Consider the following 13,319-nt stretch of genomic DNA (forward strand, 5'->3'; position numbering starts at 1 on the left):
CATCTCTCCCCTGCTGGGATTTGGAAACCTAGTCAGGAGGGACAATGTTCAGTTGGGGAGGGCTGCCCCCGGGATCCCCAGGAACTGCCCCAGTCCAACCATGCCCACCAGGCAGCCTGGCCTGGCCCCTACTTCGAACTGTACCATTTCTGTTGTGTGAAGCTGGGAAACGTCCATGAACATCATTCAAGGACCCACATACTGACAAACAATTAAACCCATGCAGCATGAATGGGCACAAGCAGGGTCCACCCTGCCCACCAGCTTCGTCCCTCTGTCCATGCGAACCAAAAGCTATTTACTGCGTGGAGTGCAAGTCCAGCCGTCATTCCCTGGCTATCACTTCCTGGCGCCCAGCGGCCAAGGGTGCTGCGCAGGGGGGAGGCAGCCCCCAGCCTCGGAGGGATGGGGGGAGTGGGGGCTGGGGGCCGTGCTCTGGGCCTGCTCTGAGCAGCCCCTCCGGGGGAGGGAGTCTCCTGAGGGTGAGGCGGGCTGGCCGGGCAGGGAAGGGGCTGGAGGAGAACAGCAGACAGGAGAGCTGTCCGGCTCCCAGGGGCAGGAGAAGAGCCCTAGCCTCCACTGTCCTCTCCTGGGCCTTCCTCACTTCCAGCCCCACAGCAACACCTGCCTCCCTTCTCTGTCTTCTGCCAGCTGGTGGCACCTGCCTCCCTGACCCACTCTGCTCTGGAGCCTAACGCAAGTGGGGTGTCTCCTGCAGCCCTGTGGGTACTGTTGGTAGATCCTGGGCCTGGTCCTGCTCTCTGGTGGGGGCAGAGGGAGCAGGGGTGTCTGGTGGGCCAGGCAGGAGGACTCTCATGCAACCAAGGAAAATATTAGGCTCAGCCTCAGAACTGGCCACCTCTAGGTCTGTGATCCATTTCTACGGCCTCCAGGCCCTCTGGGCCCCTGCAGGGTCACTAGGGAACTGGGAAGCCTTCGGTAAAGGGTTCCACAGTTTCCTGGCTACCCCCCTCCCCCGCAGAACCCCTTTCCAGCACTCTGAAAGGGGTGAGGCGGCATGGAACTTAGGGCATGGGGGGGAGGGGGGACACTTAGCCCTGCAAAGTGTCCCCTTCTCTTCCCTGGCAGCCCCCCGTCTTCCTCCTCTGAAAAAACAAATCCATGAAAAGTAATGTTCTGGTCACTGGTGGCAACCCAGTAACCCCCCAGCACTGACTGTGGCCCAGCCTGAGTTTAAACACCTCCCCCCCACCACCACTGGCCTGGCCAACCGGCCTCCTGCCCGCTGAGATCTGAGTGGGAGGGAGGTGGGGTCTTCTCTCTGCACCCTGGGGAGGGAGGCAGGGAGGCAGGGAGGGGCCTTTACAAGAAAGGGAGCAGGGAGGTCAGGGGCAGCTCCTTCTCCCCGAGCAGCGTGTCCCGCTTGAGGCTGCTGCCCTTGTTGACCACCTTGATCCTGAGGGCCAGTTTCCGGACACTAGCCGGCCCCAGGCCATCGAAAAAGAAGTCCTCATTGAAGACGGGGTGGCGGCTGTTCTTGACGATGGTGCTGCGCTGCTTCTGGAGCTTCCCGGGGACCAGGCAGAGGCCCACACAGCAGTTGATGCTGCGGGCGTCACACAGGCGGTCATAGAGGCCCTCGGCGGCCAGCAGGCGCACCCGCAGGCGGGCCTGGGCGGCCTCATACTCCGCCAGCAGCCGCACGCTGCCCCGCAGGCCCATCCGGATGGCGTGCTCCGCGCGGGGCGCCTGGCCGGTCTCAGGGCCCAGCTCTGGGGTGGCCCTGCGGGTCCCGCGACGCCGCGCCCCGGGGCTGGTGTCGGGTGCGCCGTCCTCGGCAGACAGGGAGCCGTGGCGGCCCGCCGAGTGCTTGAGCTGGCTCACTTTGGCCTGGCTGTCCTGGGCGAACCCTTTCAGCAGCGACACAGAGCGTGAGAGCAGAGGGGACCCGAAAGGGGAAGACTCCGCGGAGGACCCTGTGTCACTCTCCCCACCACTGAAGTAGCGGCTGGGGCTCATGAGGGCCCCACCAGCCTCCCTGGGCACCCCATCGCCCCCATTGGCCTTGGCGCCCCCCCGACGGCGACCGGCACCTGGGGAGCCCACCTGTGCCAGGGCTCCATGCTCGCTGTGGAACAGGGACTCCTTACGCCGTGTGTGGGGGCTCTCTGCCAGCGTGGCGAAGCCATAGGACGTCTGCGCCTTGGGCACGGAGGGCAGGGACATGGCCCCCAGGGCCTGGGGGTCAGCGCTGGTGGCGGCCTCCTCCCCCGGCCAGTCCTCCGCACTCTCGATCTGGATCACGTGCCGCGTGGCTGCCTTCAGCAGGTTCCTGCTCTCGGCCGCCAACTTGGCAGGCAGCCGGGGGCTCCGGGGGACTCGGCGGGGTGTCCCGGAGGCCAGGTTCTGCTCCGACGAGGCGGGGCCCAGCTCAGCCTGCCCCTCAGGATCTGTGGGGCCGGCGGGCAGCTTGGGGGGTATGAAGAAGTCGGGGATCTTGTCGGGTGTGAGCACATTGCTGTACAGGGGCCCCTTGGAAGCCTTGTCCCCGGCCTCGCTCCCCGCAGTGACGTTTTCCCCAGACCCCCGAAGACGCTCCAAGAACCACAGGTTGGTTTTCTTCATGGGGGCAGGCAGGAAGGAGGTCAGGAGGAGCGCAGCAGTCTGGGAAGAGAAGCAGGGGTCAGGAGCTGCGGGCTCCCAGGCTCCGGGGGACTGGAAGAGGGGGCTCCTGGCGCCTGTGTAGGGGGGCCACAAGGAGAAGGCCCTGGCCAGCAGGGAGCCAGCAGGGTCACTCAGGGCGTGTCGCGCCTCCCCTCCCCTCCCAAGAGAGGTCGGGCTTAACTTCCCAGACCCGAGCCGGAGCGAGGGAGGTGGGGGCGGCGCTCCGACTCTTGGGAAGCTCCCAGGGGACAGCGGCCCCTCTCCCGCCCCCACCCCGTTTTAAGGATCTCAAAGCGCTTTCTAAAGGGTCTGCGCTCAGTCCAAAAGGAAGACACCCACGGTGTGTGTGCGGACCCCCCGGATGTCCCAGCCCCGCGCCCCCCCCCCCAAGCTCCCGCCCACCTGTGGCTTTGCCCAGCGCTGAGGGCCCAGGCACAGGGGTGGGGGCAGGGAGAGGAGGTGAGTCGGGGGCTGACAGCGCAGCGAGCTGACCCCTCCCGCCAGTTCTCCGCCCCCCACCCCAGCCAGACTCAGCTCGGGGTGGGGGCGGGGGTCCTAGCAGACCCTGCGGACCGTGGCGGGGTCCCCGCACTCACCTGCCCCGCGGTGGTGGCGGGAGGCGGGAGGCTGTCCCGAGGGCACGCCGGGGTCTTGGCGCGAAGGTTCGGGGCCCGCGCGGGGGACGCGGCCACAGCTTCAGCACGGGCGGCGGCGGCAGCGCAGCAGGGACTCATTCACCAGCGGCGGCGGGAAACCGCCCAGCCCGGCCGCCGCGCCGCCGTATTCCTCCTAGTACGGCCGCGCAGGCGGCCCGCGCCCCCGCCCCCGCCTCGCCCCGCCCCCAGGCTGCAGGGGGTTGCCCCTCGGCCGGACCCCGGCGGCTGCTGGGGACGGGCGGGTGGGAAGCAGATGGGGCGCCCTGTTGATGGCCACCCCGAGCGCTTGTGCCTGCGGCCCCGCGAAGTCGGGGTCCCCCGGAAGCCCCTGGCCCCTGCCTCAGTCCACCCGGGCGGGGCCCAGACCCACACTTGCTGAGGGCCGGTTCTCTGGAGAGCCGCTTTCCCGTCTCCCGGCGAAGAATCAAAGAATGGGAGTAAGGGGCGCAACTAAATTTATCATTTACCATTGTCTGGGCCAGGCCCCTAAGGACTCACAGCCTCCCGGTGGGTAGGCCCCACGGCTCTCCCCAGTCAGTGCAGGACGAAGGGAAGCTTTCCTTCTAGAAATAAGGACCCATCCGCTTAAGGCGCGCTCCTCCCCAGGGAAAAGGGTAACGGGTGTCCACTCTGCAGCCGCCCAAGGAGCGACCTGCGTTTCAAGATGTTTATTGAGCGGCTGGTGGACGCTGGGCAGCGGATCCGCGTCCGGCCTTCTGATGATGCCCAGTGCGAGGGACGCCAGTGGACAGGTGCACGGTAAATTATAAGTGTCGGTTTGGTGGCTCCTGTGATGAACGTGTGGCGGGCAAACGTGATCCGAGGGGAGAAGCGGGAGCACCCCACCCTGCTGTTCACAGTTCAGAGACTGACCAGGGGCGGGACCAGGATGCAGCCCCAGGCCTGGCAGTTCCTGAAACCACAGGGTCCCCTGGGTCCCACTGCTCTTGCCTTGTGCCCTGTCCACCCCAACCTCTGCTTCCTCACCCCTTGCCCTCCCTCCCAGCCTCGATGTCCCCTTCAGGACCCTACAGCCAACCAGTCCCGGGTCGGGTCTTGGTCTGTGAGAAGCCAGCAAGTTAATGGATTGCCAGGACTGACCCAAGGCCTGGACTTTATTAAATTATGATTGTCCAGGAGCCGCCTGTGTTCCTCATCGTGGCCCCAGCTAGGATGGGGGCTGGTCTGGGGTGACCGCTGGTTCAGCAGAAGGGGGTACAGAGGGCCAGCTGGCAGCGGGATAGAACTCTCTTGGAGTGAGGTCGGGTTTGGAGTTCCACTGTCCAGATGGGAAAAGCTAGGCTCAAAGAGGTCCATGCTTCCCCCAAAACCTCTGTCTCAGCTTTGCTCTCCTAGCAAACACTGAGCCCCTTTTTGTGCTGGGGGGAACACTGGCATGGCCACAAAGTCTGACAGGAGAGCCCCATGCCAATGAATGCTTCACCTCACCTCTACCTCCAGGAAGCCTGCCCTGCCTGCCAGCCTGAGCTGGCCGGGCATCACAGCCTGACAGAGCCCACTGAACCCCAACTTTAGCTATCGTGAAAAACGCCCTGGAGCACATATTTGGTTGATGTCACTGCCCCTGTTGGGCCTGGAGCTGCTGGGACGGAGGCAGGAAGGCAGCCTTCTCCCTGCTGTGACCCCAAGACACTGGGGTCGTTCATGAATACCTGCCTGGCACCACAGTAAGAAGGGTGGCCCTGAAGCCGCAGGAGGGAGGGCCTCAGGGGCCGCAAGCCACCTTCCTCCGTTGCACGGACAGGGACGGCAGTGGTCACAAACGGGAAGGGACTGAATCACGTGTCTGGGGGGAACAGTGCCAGGTTTTCCGATGACAAGCCAGCCCGGGTACTGAGGGCTTCACTCCCCACTCCCCCTTACCCAGTTGGGGCAGGGTCTCCTCCCAGTTTGGTTGAGGGAGGAGGCCTTGAGCTTCTTCTGTGCAGATTCCCATCTGAGCAGCTGGGGACTCTTATCCGGAGGTGCTCCGCTGGGGTTGGAAGCCTGACGCCAACACTTGCTGCTGTGTGACTGCTGGCAGGTGTCCAGCCCTCTCTGCCTCTCTCCCCTGGGCAGTTTGCCCGCATAGAGGCTGCCCCTGCACCGCAGCCTCGGGGTGAAGGACTGCAGAGGGCTTGCAGCGGGGCCTAGGACGCTGTGATGGATATGCTGGTCATCATTTCTTGGACGCTGCTACTGGTGGGAAAGGGGGCTGGCCCGGCCTCGAAGGAGACCCCAGAACCTGATCCCCACCACAGACGGCTCAGCTGTAGCCCCCCCCCATGCCCCCACCCCATCACCTTCAGGGGCTGGGGGACTGAGGCCCAGAGAGACAAGGAACCCAGGGATAGGTCCCCAACATCTGCCTTCAGAGGGGCGGGGTCCGGGAGGCTGGCCCTTCCAGCTGGTGAGTTACCCTTGTGGTCCGAAACAGGAGCCTCTCCCAGTCAACAAACCTACTCGTCTGCAGAGCCCTGAGGGGGCTGGTGTGGCGAGGCACATTTCCAGGACTCCCCCCAGAGCCCAAGCTGCAGCCTTCCTGGGATCAGACATCGGGAGGCTGGGGAGGGGGCCCAAGTGGTATTGACCAGCCACTCCCACCCTGAGTCGCACCACCTCATGCTGCACGGCCTTGGTCCTCAACTCCCACCCCCCAGGGACCTAAGCTCATGGGAGAGAAGAGGGACAGGGTGCTTCCCAGGAGCCAGGCTGCCCCCGGTCTCCGAGGAAGCGCAGAGAAAAAGCTCCACCTTAGAGAGAGAAGCCACCTTATACCCATGCAGCTCTGGCCAACAGCTTCTCCTCCGAGCTCTGTCTCCTCCCCTGAAGAGGGACCCGAAGGCCTGTCCGCAAGCTCCCAGGAGAGACCTCAGCCCAACAAGGCACAGGTTAGCCCACTGTGGAGGAGGGCCACCACCCCGTTTCCAGATAGGGAAACTGAGGCACAGGGGAGTTGCCAATTCCACAGGGCACCCAGTTCAGGGAAGGGAAGCAAGCAGTCCAAGGCTGCGTGGTGGCCTCCCACCCCCAGGCTCCCTGAGGATGAGGCTGGCCCAAGGAGCATTTTTCAACTGAGTAACTGAGGGTTGACTGGGGCAGGAGACAAGTGTGGGGGACCCAGCGGCAGTCAGGCTCACAGCCCGCATCACTGCGTGGGCACCCCAGACCTGGCTTTCCCGGCTCAGAGAGCAGGACGGGGGAGGTGATGGTGTGGGATCCCAGCTCTGCCACCTCACCCTCTGAGCCTCTGCTCCCCCATCTGTAAAGTAGCCGGTGTGGTTCTGAGCACACGCATGAGCAGGGGGCTAGATACATAGAGGCTTTGAAGGAGGACGCAGGGGAATGAACGAACGAACAAAGTGCGTTAGGACCCCTCTCTAGCCTACGAGTCTCTGGAATCCTACCTTGTGAGACTCCCCTAGTCCAGAGCCCAGTGAATTCTCCCTACTGCCCCCATTCCTCTCCTGCCCCAACAGTATACTCCCACTTAGGAATCCTATCCTTTCTATGCTTAAAAGCTCCCCAGCAGCTCTCCCTGGCACCAAGCTTCCCCCAGCCATGTCCTCCACTCCACCACCCCTCTGATCTCACCGCCAGTCACACAGGCATCCTTCTGTTCCCTGAATGTCCTGCGAGCTGCACACCACAGGGCCTTTGCACATGCTATTCCTTCTGCCTAGAACCCTGTCCTTCTCCCCTGGGGCTCTCAACCTCCAGACCATAGCCCCTGTGTCATTCCCACAGAGAAACCCTCCTGGATTTCCTGGGTTAAGTTCCAGGACTCGCTCCTTTCATTTGTCATTACACACTTAGTGATTTGCTGCTTCATGTCACTGGACTATCAACTCCATGGGGACAGCTTGGTCTTGGTCACTGCTGCATCCTCGTTACCCACCAGAGGTCCTGGTAGATAAGAGGAACCCAGTGCAGGCATCCTAAAGGATACCAGGATGGGGCAAGGGGTGGATGGACCAATGAATGGAATGAATAACGGATAGATGGGTGAGTAGGGAGTAGATGATGGGTGGATGGACAGACTGGCCCCTCTGTCTTCATGCCTCTAATAAGAAACAAGGCATCAGAGCCCCCTCTGGCTCTGCCTTTTGATAGCACCCCCCGCCCCAGTTACAGACTAGAGTGGCTGTTGCTCCCCACGCCCTCACCAGGCTCCCCCAGGGCATGGGGGTGGGGCCTGCTGATGGCTGGAGCCAGACCCCAGGCACAGGTGTGGCCCTGGCAGGATGTGGTGAGGCTGGGAAGGGTTCTTCAGGCTTGTCAGAGGAGGGGCCCAGGGGAGAGATGAGGTCTCTGGGAGGGAGAGCCCGGAAATCATGTGAGGGAAGGTCTGGAGAGGCATCAGGGAAAAGCAGGGGTCCTAGGGGAACAGGAGTGGGGACACCTGAGAAGTCAGGCCACATTCAGGGCTAAGTTAGGAGCAGTCAGGAGGAGAAAATGAAGAGCTGTTCGCCAGATATTCAGGGCATCTTGAAAGACAGAGAAAGCCTGCAGCATGTCGGCGAGGAACTACGGTGTTTCCCAGGAGAGGATGGGGCTGTGTCTAATAGAGGAGTGGGGTGCTTTATCTGGCGGTGGAAATAGAGGGTGAGGGCGGTGTTTGGGTTCTGGGACAGTGCCCCCCCACAGGGAGACACCCCCAGGCCCGCATCCTCCTCTCCATCCCCCACACCCTCCAGCCAAGGGAGGACACATCTATGTCTCAGCTTTCCACCTGGAATACTGGACCCCCGACCCGAAGGCCCCTCAGTGTCAGGTGGGCCGGCTTCCTCATGGTCATCCCCATGGGTAACTACAAACAGACCTCAAACATCCAGTCCAGGCGGACAGCTGGGAGGGCAGAGCCCTCATGACCACCCCCCACTGGGGCGGGTTGCCCTGGCGCTGCCTGGATGCCCCCCACCGTCCCAGCAGAGCCCTGAGGCTCCCCCCCCTTCAGCATTAACAGGTGTCCTGGCCTTGAGGACCCCAGAGCACCTCAATTCTGCCCCATAAAAAACAACTGTGCACTGAGTTTTCAGGTGGAGAAACTGAGCCAGCAAGGACAGGAATCCATCTTTCCAGGGAGGTGAGCTGAAGGCCCTCTGGGAAAGAGACAGTGCGTCCTGGACCCGGCGGGGACCCTGGCCAGGGCTCGGAGAGAGAGGACTGCATTTCTGTAGTATATTTTCTTTAAAGGTGAGAAAAGTTTCTGTCTTTGGTATGGACACCCTCACCCCAGGCAGAGGGTGGAGGCAGGCAGGGGTCAGTGGGGCACAGGAGTCTTGGGCCCCCCATCTCTTGGCCTTGCTGAGCCAGCCCAGGGCCAGCTGGAGAAGGGAGATCCAGAGGCCCAGCCGGAGGAGGGAGAGACAGCGGCAGCTCCAGCCCGACCAGGGTCCAGAGAGAGGCTGAGGAGCCCGTAAGGCCACGACAGGGAGCATCTGCGGAGCAGGACAGGAGCGGGACCTGAGAACCATCACCTGGGGAAGAAAGAGGAGGAGAGGTCAAGGGTCAGCTGTGACAACAACCAGATACCTGGGTTCAAGTGCGCCCCTCCGAACCTCAGTTATGGGGCCCAGTGAGGTCCTCAGGCTGAGGGGCCAGGGTGAGGTCTCAGCTCCCCCGTGTTCTTGCAGTGTGACCTAGGCTAGTGCCTTCACTTCTCAGGGCTGTTCCTTCTTCTGCAAAACGAAAATGCTCAGAACCACCTGGGACTCAGGAGGGTCTGGGAGGTGGCGAGCGAGCGTGGTGCCTGGACACAGCCACTGCCGCCTTGCCAGCTACGTGACTGCCATCGGCATTGCTGCTCAGGTCACCACCCCTTTGGGGACGGAAGGGAAGCAGGTCGTGCCCTGACCCGTGCAAACACACAGCCCCAAAGGCCCTACAGCTCATGTCAGTGTTCCACGCGCCCGCTCCCAGCCCCTAAGGCCCGCCCCCAGACTGGAAATCCCTTCTGTGCTTGCAGCCTCAGGCCTGGCTAGGGACAGGGAGGAGGCAGGAGGGGGCCCCTGGTCATGGGGACAGGAGAGCAGCCCAACCTGGAAGGAAACTCCTCTCTGCTGAGCCCTGGGGGAAATCCCACAACCCCCTTCCCTCGCAGCCCTCCCTCCCCAGCTGAGCCCCCAGCTCTGGGCTTCCCACATCCCAGGTCCTATCTCCCCCTCCTCCAAGTCAGTCCATGCAGCCCAGCTCGGCTGCATCATCTCCTGCCTAAACCAACCCCACCGCCCCCAGAGGCCCCAGTTTCTCACCAGAAAGGTCCCGGAATCACCTAGAACTGCCTGTCCCTCCGCAAATCAAAACCCTCCCGTGGCTCCCCAGCACCAAAAGCCAAAGGCCAAGAGCGTCCCTTTCTATCTCACCCACCTCTCTTTGAACGCCCACCAGACCCAGGCCACCCTAGTCCCTCCTCCAGCATAGAGCCACCTCCTCCCAGAGATGTTTTATCACCAGTTAAATCCAGAGTTACCATGACAACTCAGCAATTCCACTCCGAGGTACAGACCCAGGAGCCACGAAAATACACATCCACACAAGAACCTGGACACATGTTCTGAGTGGCATTATTTCTAACAGCCAAAAAGCGGAAACACCCAAATGCCATTGGCAGCGAATAGATAAACATGCGTCCATCCACCCACGGGCACGTGACTTGTCCACGAGCAGGGACGCGGCACCCAACACGCTGCCCGGGGACGGACCCGAGCCCACGACGCTCAGGGAGGGAACCAGACACAGACGGCCCCACGGCATGTGAGTCCACGTGTGTGACACGTCCAGAACAGGCTCGTCCACGGACGGGAAGGGGGCTGGTGGGGGCTGGGGGCTGGGGAGGGGATGGTGGTGATGGCTGATGGGGACGGGGTGCCTTCGGGGTGATGGAATATTTTGGAATTAGGTAGGGAATGACTGCACAGCTCTAAACACACTAAAAACCACTGAGTTGCACACTTTAAATGGGTAAATTGTGTGGTTTGTGAGTTCTTAATTTTTAAAATAAGAAAAAAAACTGGGTTGAATGGGTAAATGCTGGGAGCCCACAGGGCAGACTACACACCTGGCTCAGGGCTCACGTTTGACCACACCGCGCAGATGCAGCTCGCTTTCGGCGGCCACGATGGGCTGCCCGTTCTGCAGGTGGTAGTCGATCAGATGGCTGATACTCTCAAAGAGCACGTCCTTGGTCCGCACCTGCAGGGCCAGAGGCCTCAGCGTGAGCACCGCCAGGGGCTTGCTGGGGAGTCCTGCTGAATGGGAGTCTGCATGCCCAGAAGCCCTCCCTGTGGGTCTGATGCACGTCCAAGTCTGAGGACCGCTGGCTCAGAAGCTTCTAGAACTTCAACCATAGAATCAGACTCAGAATTCCAGAGTTAGGTAGGGACACGGGCTCCGAAACCACAGGATTCTGGCGCCACAACTATGACGGGTGGAAAGGTGGCCCCAAAAAAGATGTGTCCATGTCCCCACCCCTGGAACCTGTGGATGGCACTTTATTTGGAAAAAGTGTCTTTGCAGATGTGATTAAGTGAAGGGTCTTAGGATGAACTCGTTCTGGTGGCCCCAAAGCCAATGAATGGTGTCTTTACAAGAGTAAAATTTGGGCAAGGAGAGCAGACAAGGCCACGACCAGAGGGATGTGTCAACAAGCCAGGGACACCAAGGGCCCCTGGCACCTCCAGGACCTGGGGGAGCCTGGACGGGATCCTCCCTCAGCAGGAGCCCGCCCCGCGACACCGGCAGCTCAGACTTGCAGCCTCGAGAGCCGGGGAAGACGACTCTTCCCTGTTTAAACCACTGCCCTGGTAGGGCAGCCCTAGGAAACCTTGGGAACACCTAATGGAAAACAATCTGTTGCTTCTTAGAATGAGAAAATCTGAGCATCACCACGTGCCGGGCTGGATGCACCACAGACCGTAACCCTGCGACCCTGCTGTCAGGTATTCCTTTGGCAAAGCAGGCTCACAGGACACAAGCAGGCTCAGAAGGCACATTCCCGGGCCCTACGGCAAAACCTTCTATTTCTTTGGAACTGGGGTTGGGACCTGGGAGTCTGCACTTCATTCAAGTGTTTTGAGGAAGTTCTGAACTTTCTGGAGCTTTAAGAGTTGCTGATCCTATCCGGTTGATCCACTTAGCAGAGAGGGATTGGGGCCCAGGAGGTTCTGACATTATAACCAAGGCCAGACACAGGGGGAACTGAGAACGGGCACCAGAGCCTCGGCCGCACCACGGGAGTGTGACCCATACAGAGTGACAGAGAGCAGATGGAGCTGCCCGGGAGCCGCGGTTCTGGGGCTCCGGATGGATGCAGTAAGAGCACCTGGTAAGACTCTAACACCCCTAAGCTCCTTCCCCTGGGAAATAACCTGTAAGCCCCAAGACCCCTGGACACTGGAAAATGCTTCATCAACATCCCAGAACTCCTCATAAATTGAAAAATGCTTTGTAAACCCCAAAATGCTTTAGGAACTGTAGAATACCAAAGCTCAGACTGACTCCAAGCAATGTTAAGATGCATCACTATTTCATGTTCCACAAGGAGAGGGAGGGGAAAACCTCCCAGCAAAATAATCATGCAGTTCAGAGACAGAGTTAAAAAACATGCAGGCTTCAAAGGTGTCAAAATGAGAGAAAAGTGTGCATCCAGGAACTGGCAGACCCTAGAACTCCTTGTAAACTGAAACATGCTTTGCAAGCTTTTAAAATACACTAGAAAAGAAAAAAAGTCATATCTATCACTCAAAGACATCATTATTTGTAAGCTACACAGTGCTGATGGAACGTGGGAGAAAAGTGCATCAAATATCGTGCTTTGTAAACCCTGAAAGGCCTTGAAATTGGAAAAACTTTTGTAACCCCCAAAATACTGCATGGACTTTGGAACTTAGGATTTTACAGATCCTAAAATTCTTGTTAAAGTGGAAAATACTTTGTAATTCTAAATTACCTGGTACAGAATCTGTAAACATAAAGGACTTTGTAATCCAGAAAATACTTCATTAAACCTAAAGGCTGCTGGGGTGGGCGCCCAGGGCCCTGTCCTCCCCAACCGCTCCCGCCCAGCGCAGCCCAGCGCAGCCCAGCCCAGCCCAGCCCAGCCCGGCCTGCGGACCCTCCCCCTCCGGGACGCGCCCCACCCCACTCCCGACCCGCCTCCAGCCTGCGGACCCGCCCCCGCCCCACCCCAGACCCGCCCCCAACCTGCCGACCCGCCCCGGACCCACCTCCAGCCTGTAGACCCGCCCCCGCCCCACCCCGGACCCGCCTCCAACCTGCGGACCCGCCCCCGCCCCACCCCGGACCCGCCTCCAGCCTGCGGACTCTTTCCCCCGCCCCGCCCCCGCCCCACTCCGGCCCCGCCTCCAGCCCCTGGGCCCCACCTTACCACGCCCTCGGGGTCCACGAGCAGCAGGTGCTTGGGCTGCCCGGCGTGCATGCCCGTGAGGACGTACTGCCCGGGGTTGGTTACGCTGTCGCGCACCAGGAAGTCCCCATCGGCTCGAAGCAGCTTCTCCGCCGCCCTTCGGCTCATCTGGCCATGGTACCAGGGCTCCTGCCGCAGCTGCTCCTCTGTAGGGGCGATGGGGGCCCGGCGGGTTGGGGGACTGGGCCACTGGTCCTCCAAGGGAAGGGGCGCTACCGCCGTGTCTGCCCCCACAGAACATTCGTGCAGCTTGAGAGCATCCTCGAAGGGTCCTGCAAACGAGGACGAAGTGCAGGAGGCAGGGGCGGGCAGCTGCCTCCGCTGGAAAGGGAGGGGTCTGGGCTGGGAAGAGACAGCTCCAGGCGGTCGTTCCACCCTGGGGGACTGAGCCCACCGTTCGTCCCTGGCTGTGTGCTGAGTGTGCACCGTGTGTGGTGTGTTCACACCGTGGACGGGTGTGTTCACGTGCTCTGCGCTCTGTGTGGTGCCGGCGGCTGCGTTCTAGGGTTACGCAGTATATTCTCTTGGATTTTTATGTACATGCAAGCAAAGCCCTTCTTTCTCTCCAATTTGTGCACATATTCTTTTTCTTGTCTTGTCACTCTGGCTTC

At 61.0% G+C, this 13,319-nt stretch overlaps 2 protein-coding genes across 4 annotated transcripts in view; both read right to left on the reverse strand.

Annotated features, from left to right (window-relative positions):
* Positions 1 to 1,323: 1,323 nt before the first annotated feature.
* C2CD4C (C2 calcium dependent domain containing 4C) lies at positions 1,324 to 2,586 on the reverse strand. Its single transcript, XM_026480757.2, has one exon. The coding sequence runs from the start codon at positions 2,584 to 2,586 to the stop codon at positions 1,324 to 1,326; it is 1,263 nt and encodes a 420-aa protein (XP_026336542.1).
* Positions 2,587 to 8,448: 5,862 nt separating this feature from the next.
* Positions 8,449 to 13,319, reverse strand: part of SHC2 (SHC adaptor protein 2) — a 29,650-nt gene continuing 24,779 nt past the window's right edge. For 2 of the 3 annotated variants that reach the window (XM_026480823.4, XM_026480822.4), the window contains exons 11-13: positions 12,670 to 12,980; positions 10,342 to 10,475; positions 8,449 to 8,761 (exon numbers count right to left, since the gene is read on the reverse strand). In XM_026480823.4, the coding sequence (XP_026336608.3) occupies positions 10,347 to 10,475; positions 12,670 to 12,980 (440 nt within the window). In that variant the 3' untranslated portion in view covers positions 8,449 to 8,761; positions 10,342 to 10,346. Of the gene's footprint in view, positions 8,762 to 8,842; positions 8,963 to 10,341; positions 10,476 to 12,669; positions 12,981 to 13,319 lie in introns of all 3 variants that reach the window. The other variant, XR_006408002.3, reaches the window with a different exon arrangement.

The sequence above is a fragment of the Ursus arctos genome, unplaced genomic scaffold (assembly GCF_023065955.2).
Source record: "Ursus arctos isolate Adak ecotype North America unplaced genomic scaffold, UrsArc2.0 scaffold_14, whole genome shotgun sequence".
Taxonomy (NCBI): Eukaryota; Metazoa; Chordata; class Mammalia; order Carnivora; family Ursidae; genus Ursus; species Ursus arctos.

Bases quoted from the DNA above. Each gene is read 5' to 3' on its own strand.
- C2CD4C (XM_026480757.2), bottom strand. From the start codon at position 2,586: ATGAAGAAAACCAACCTGTGGTTCTTGGAGCGTCTTCGGGGGTCTGGG.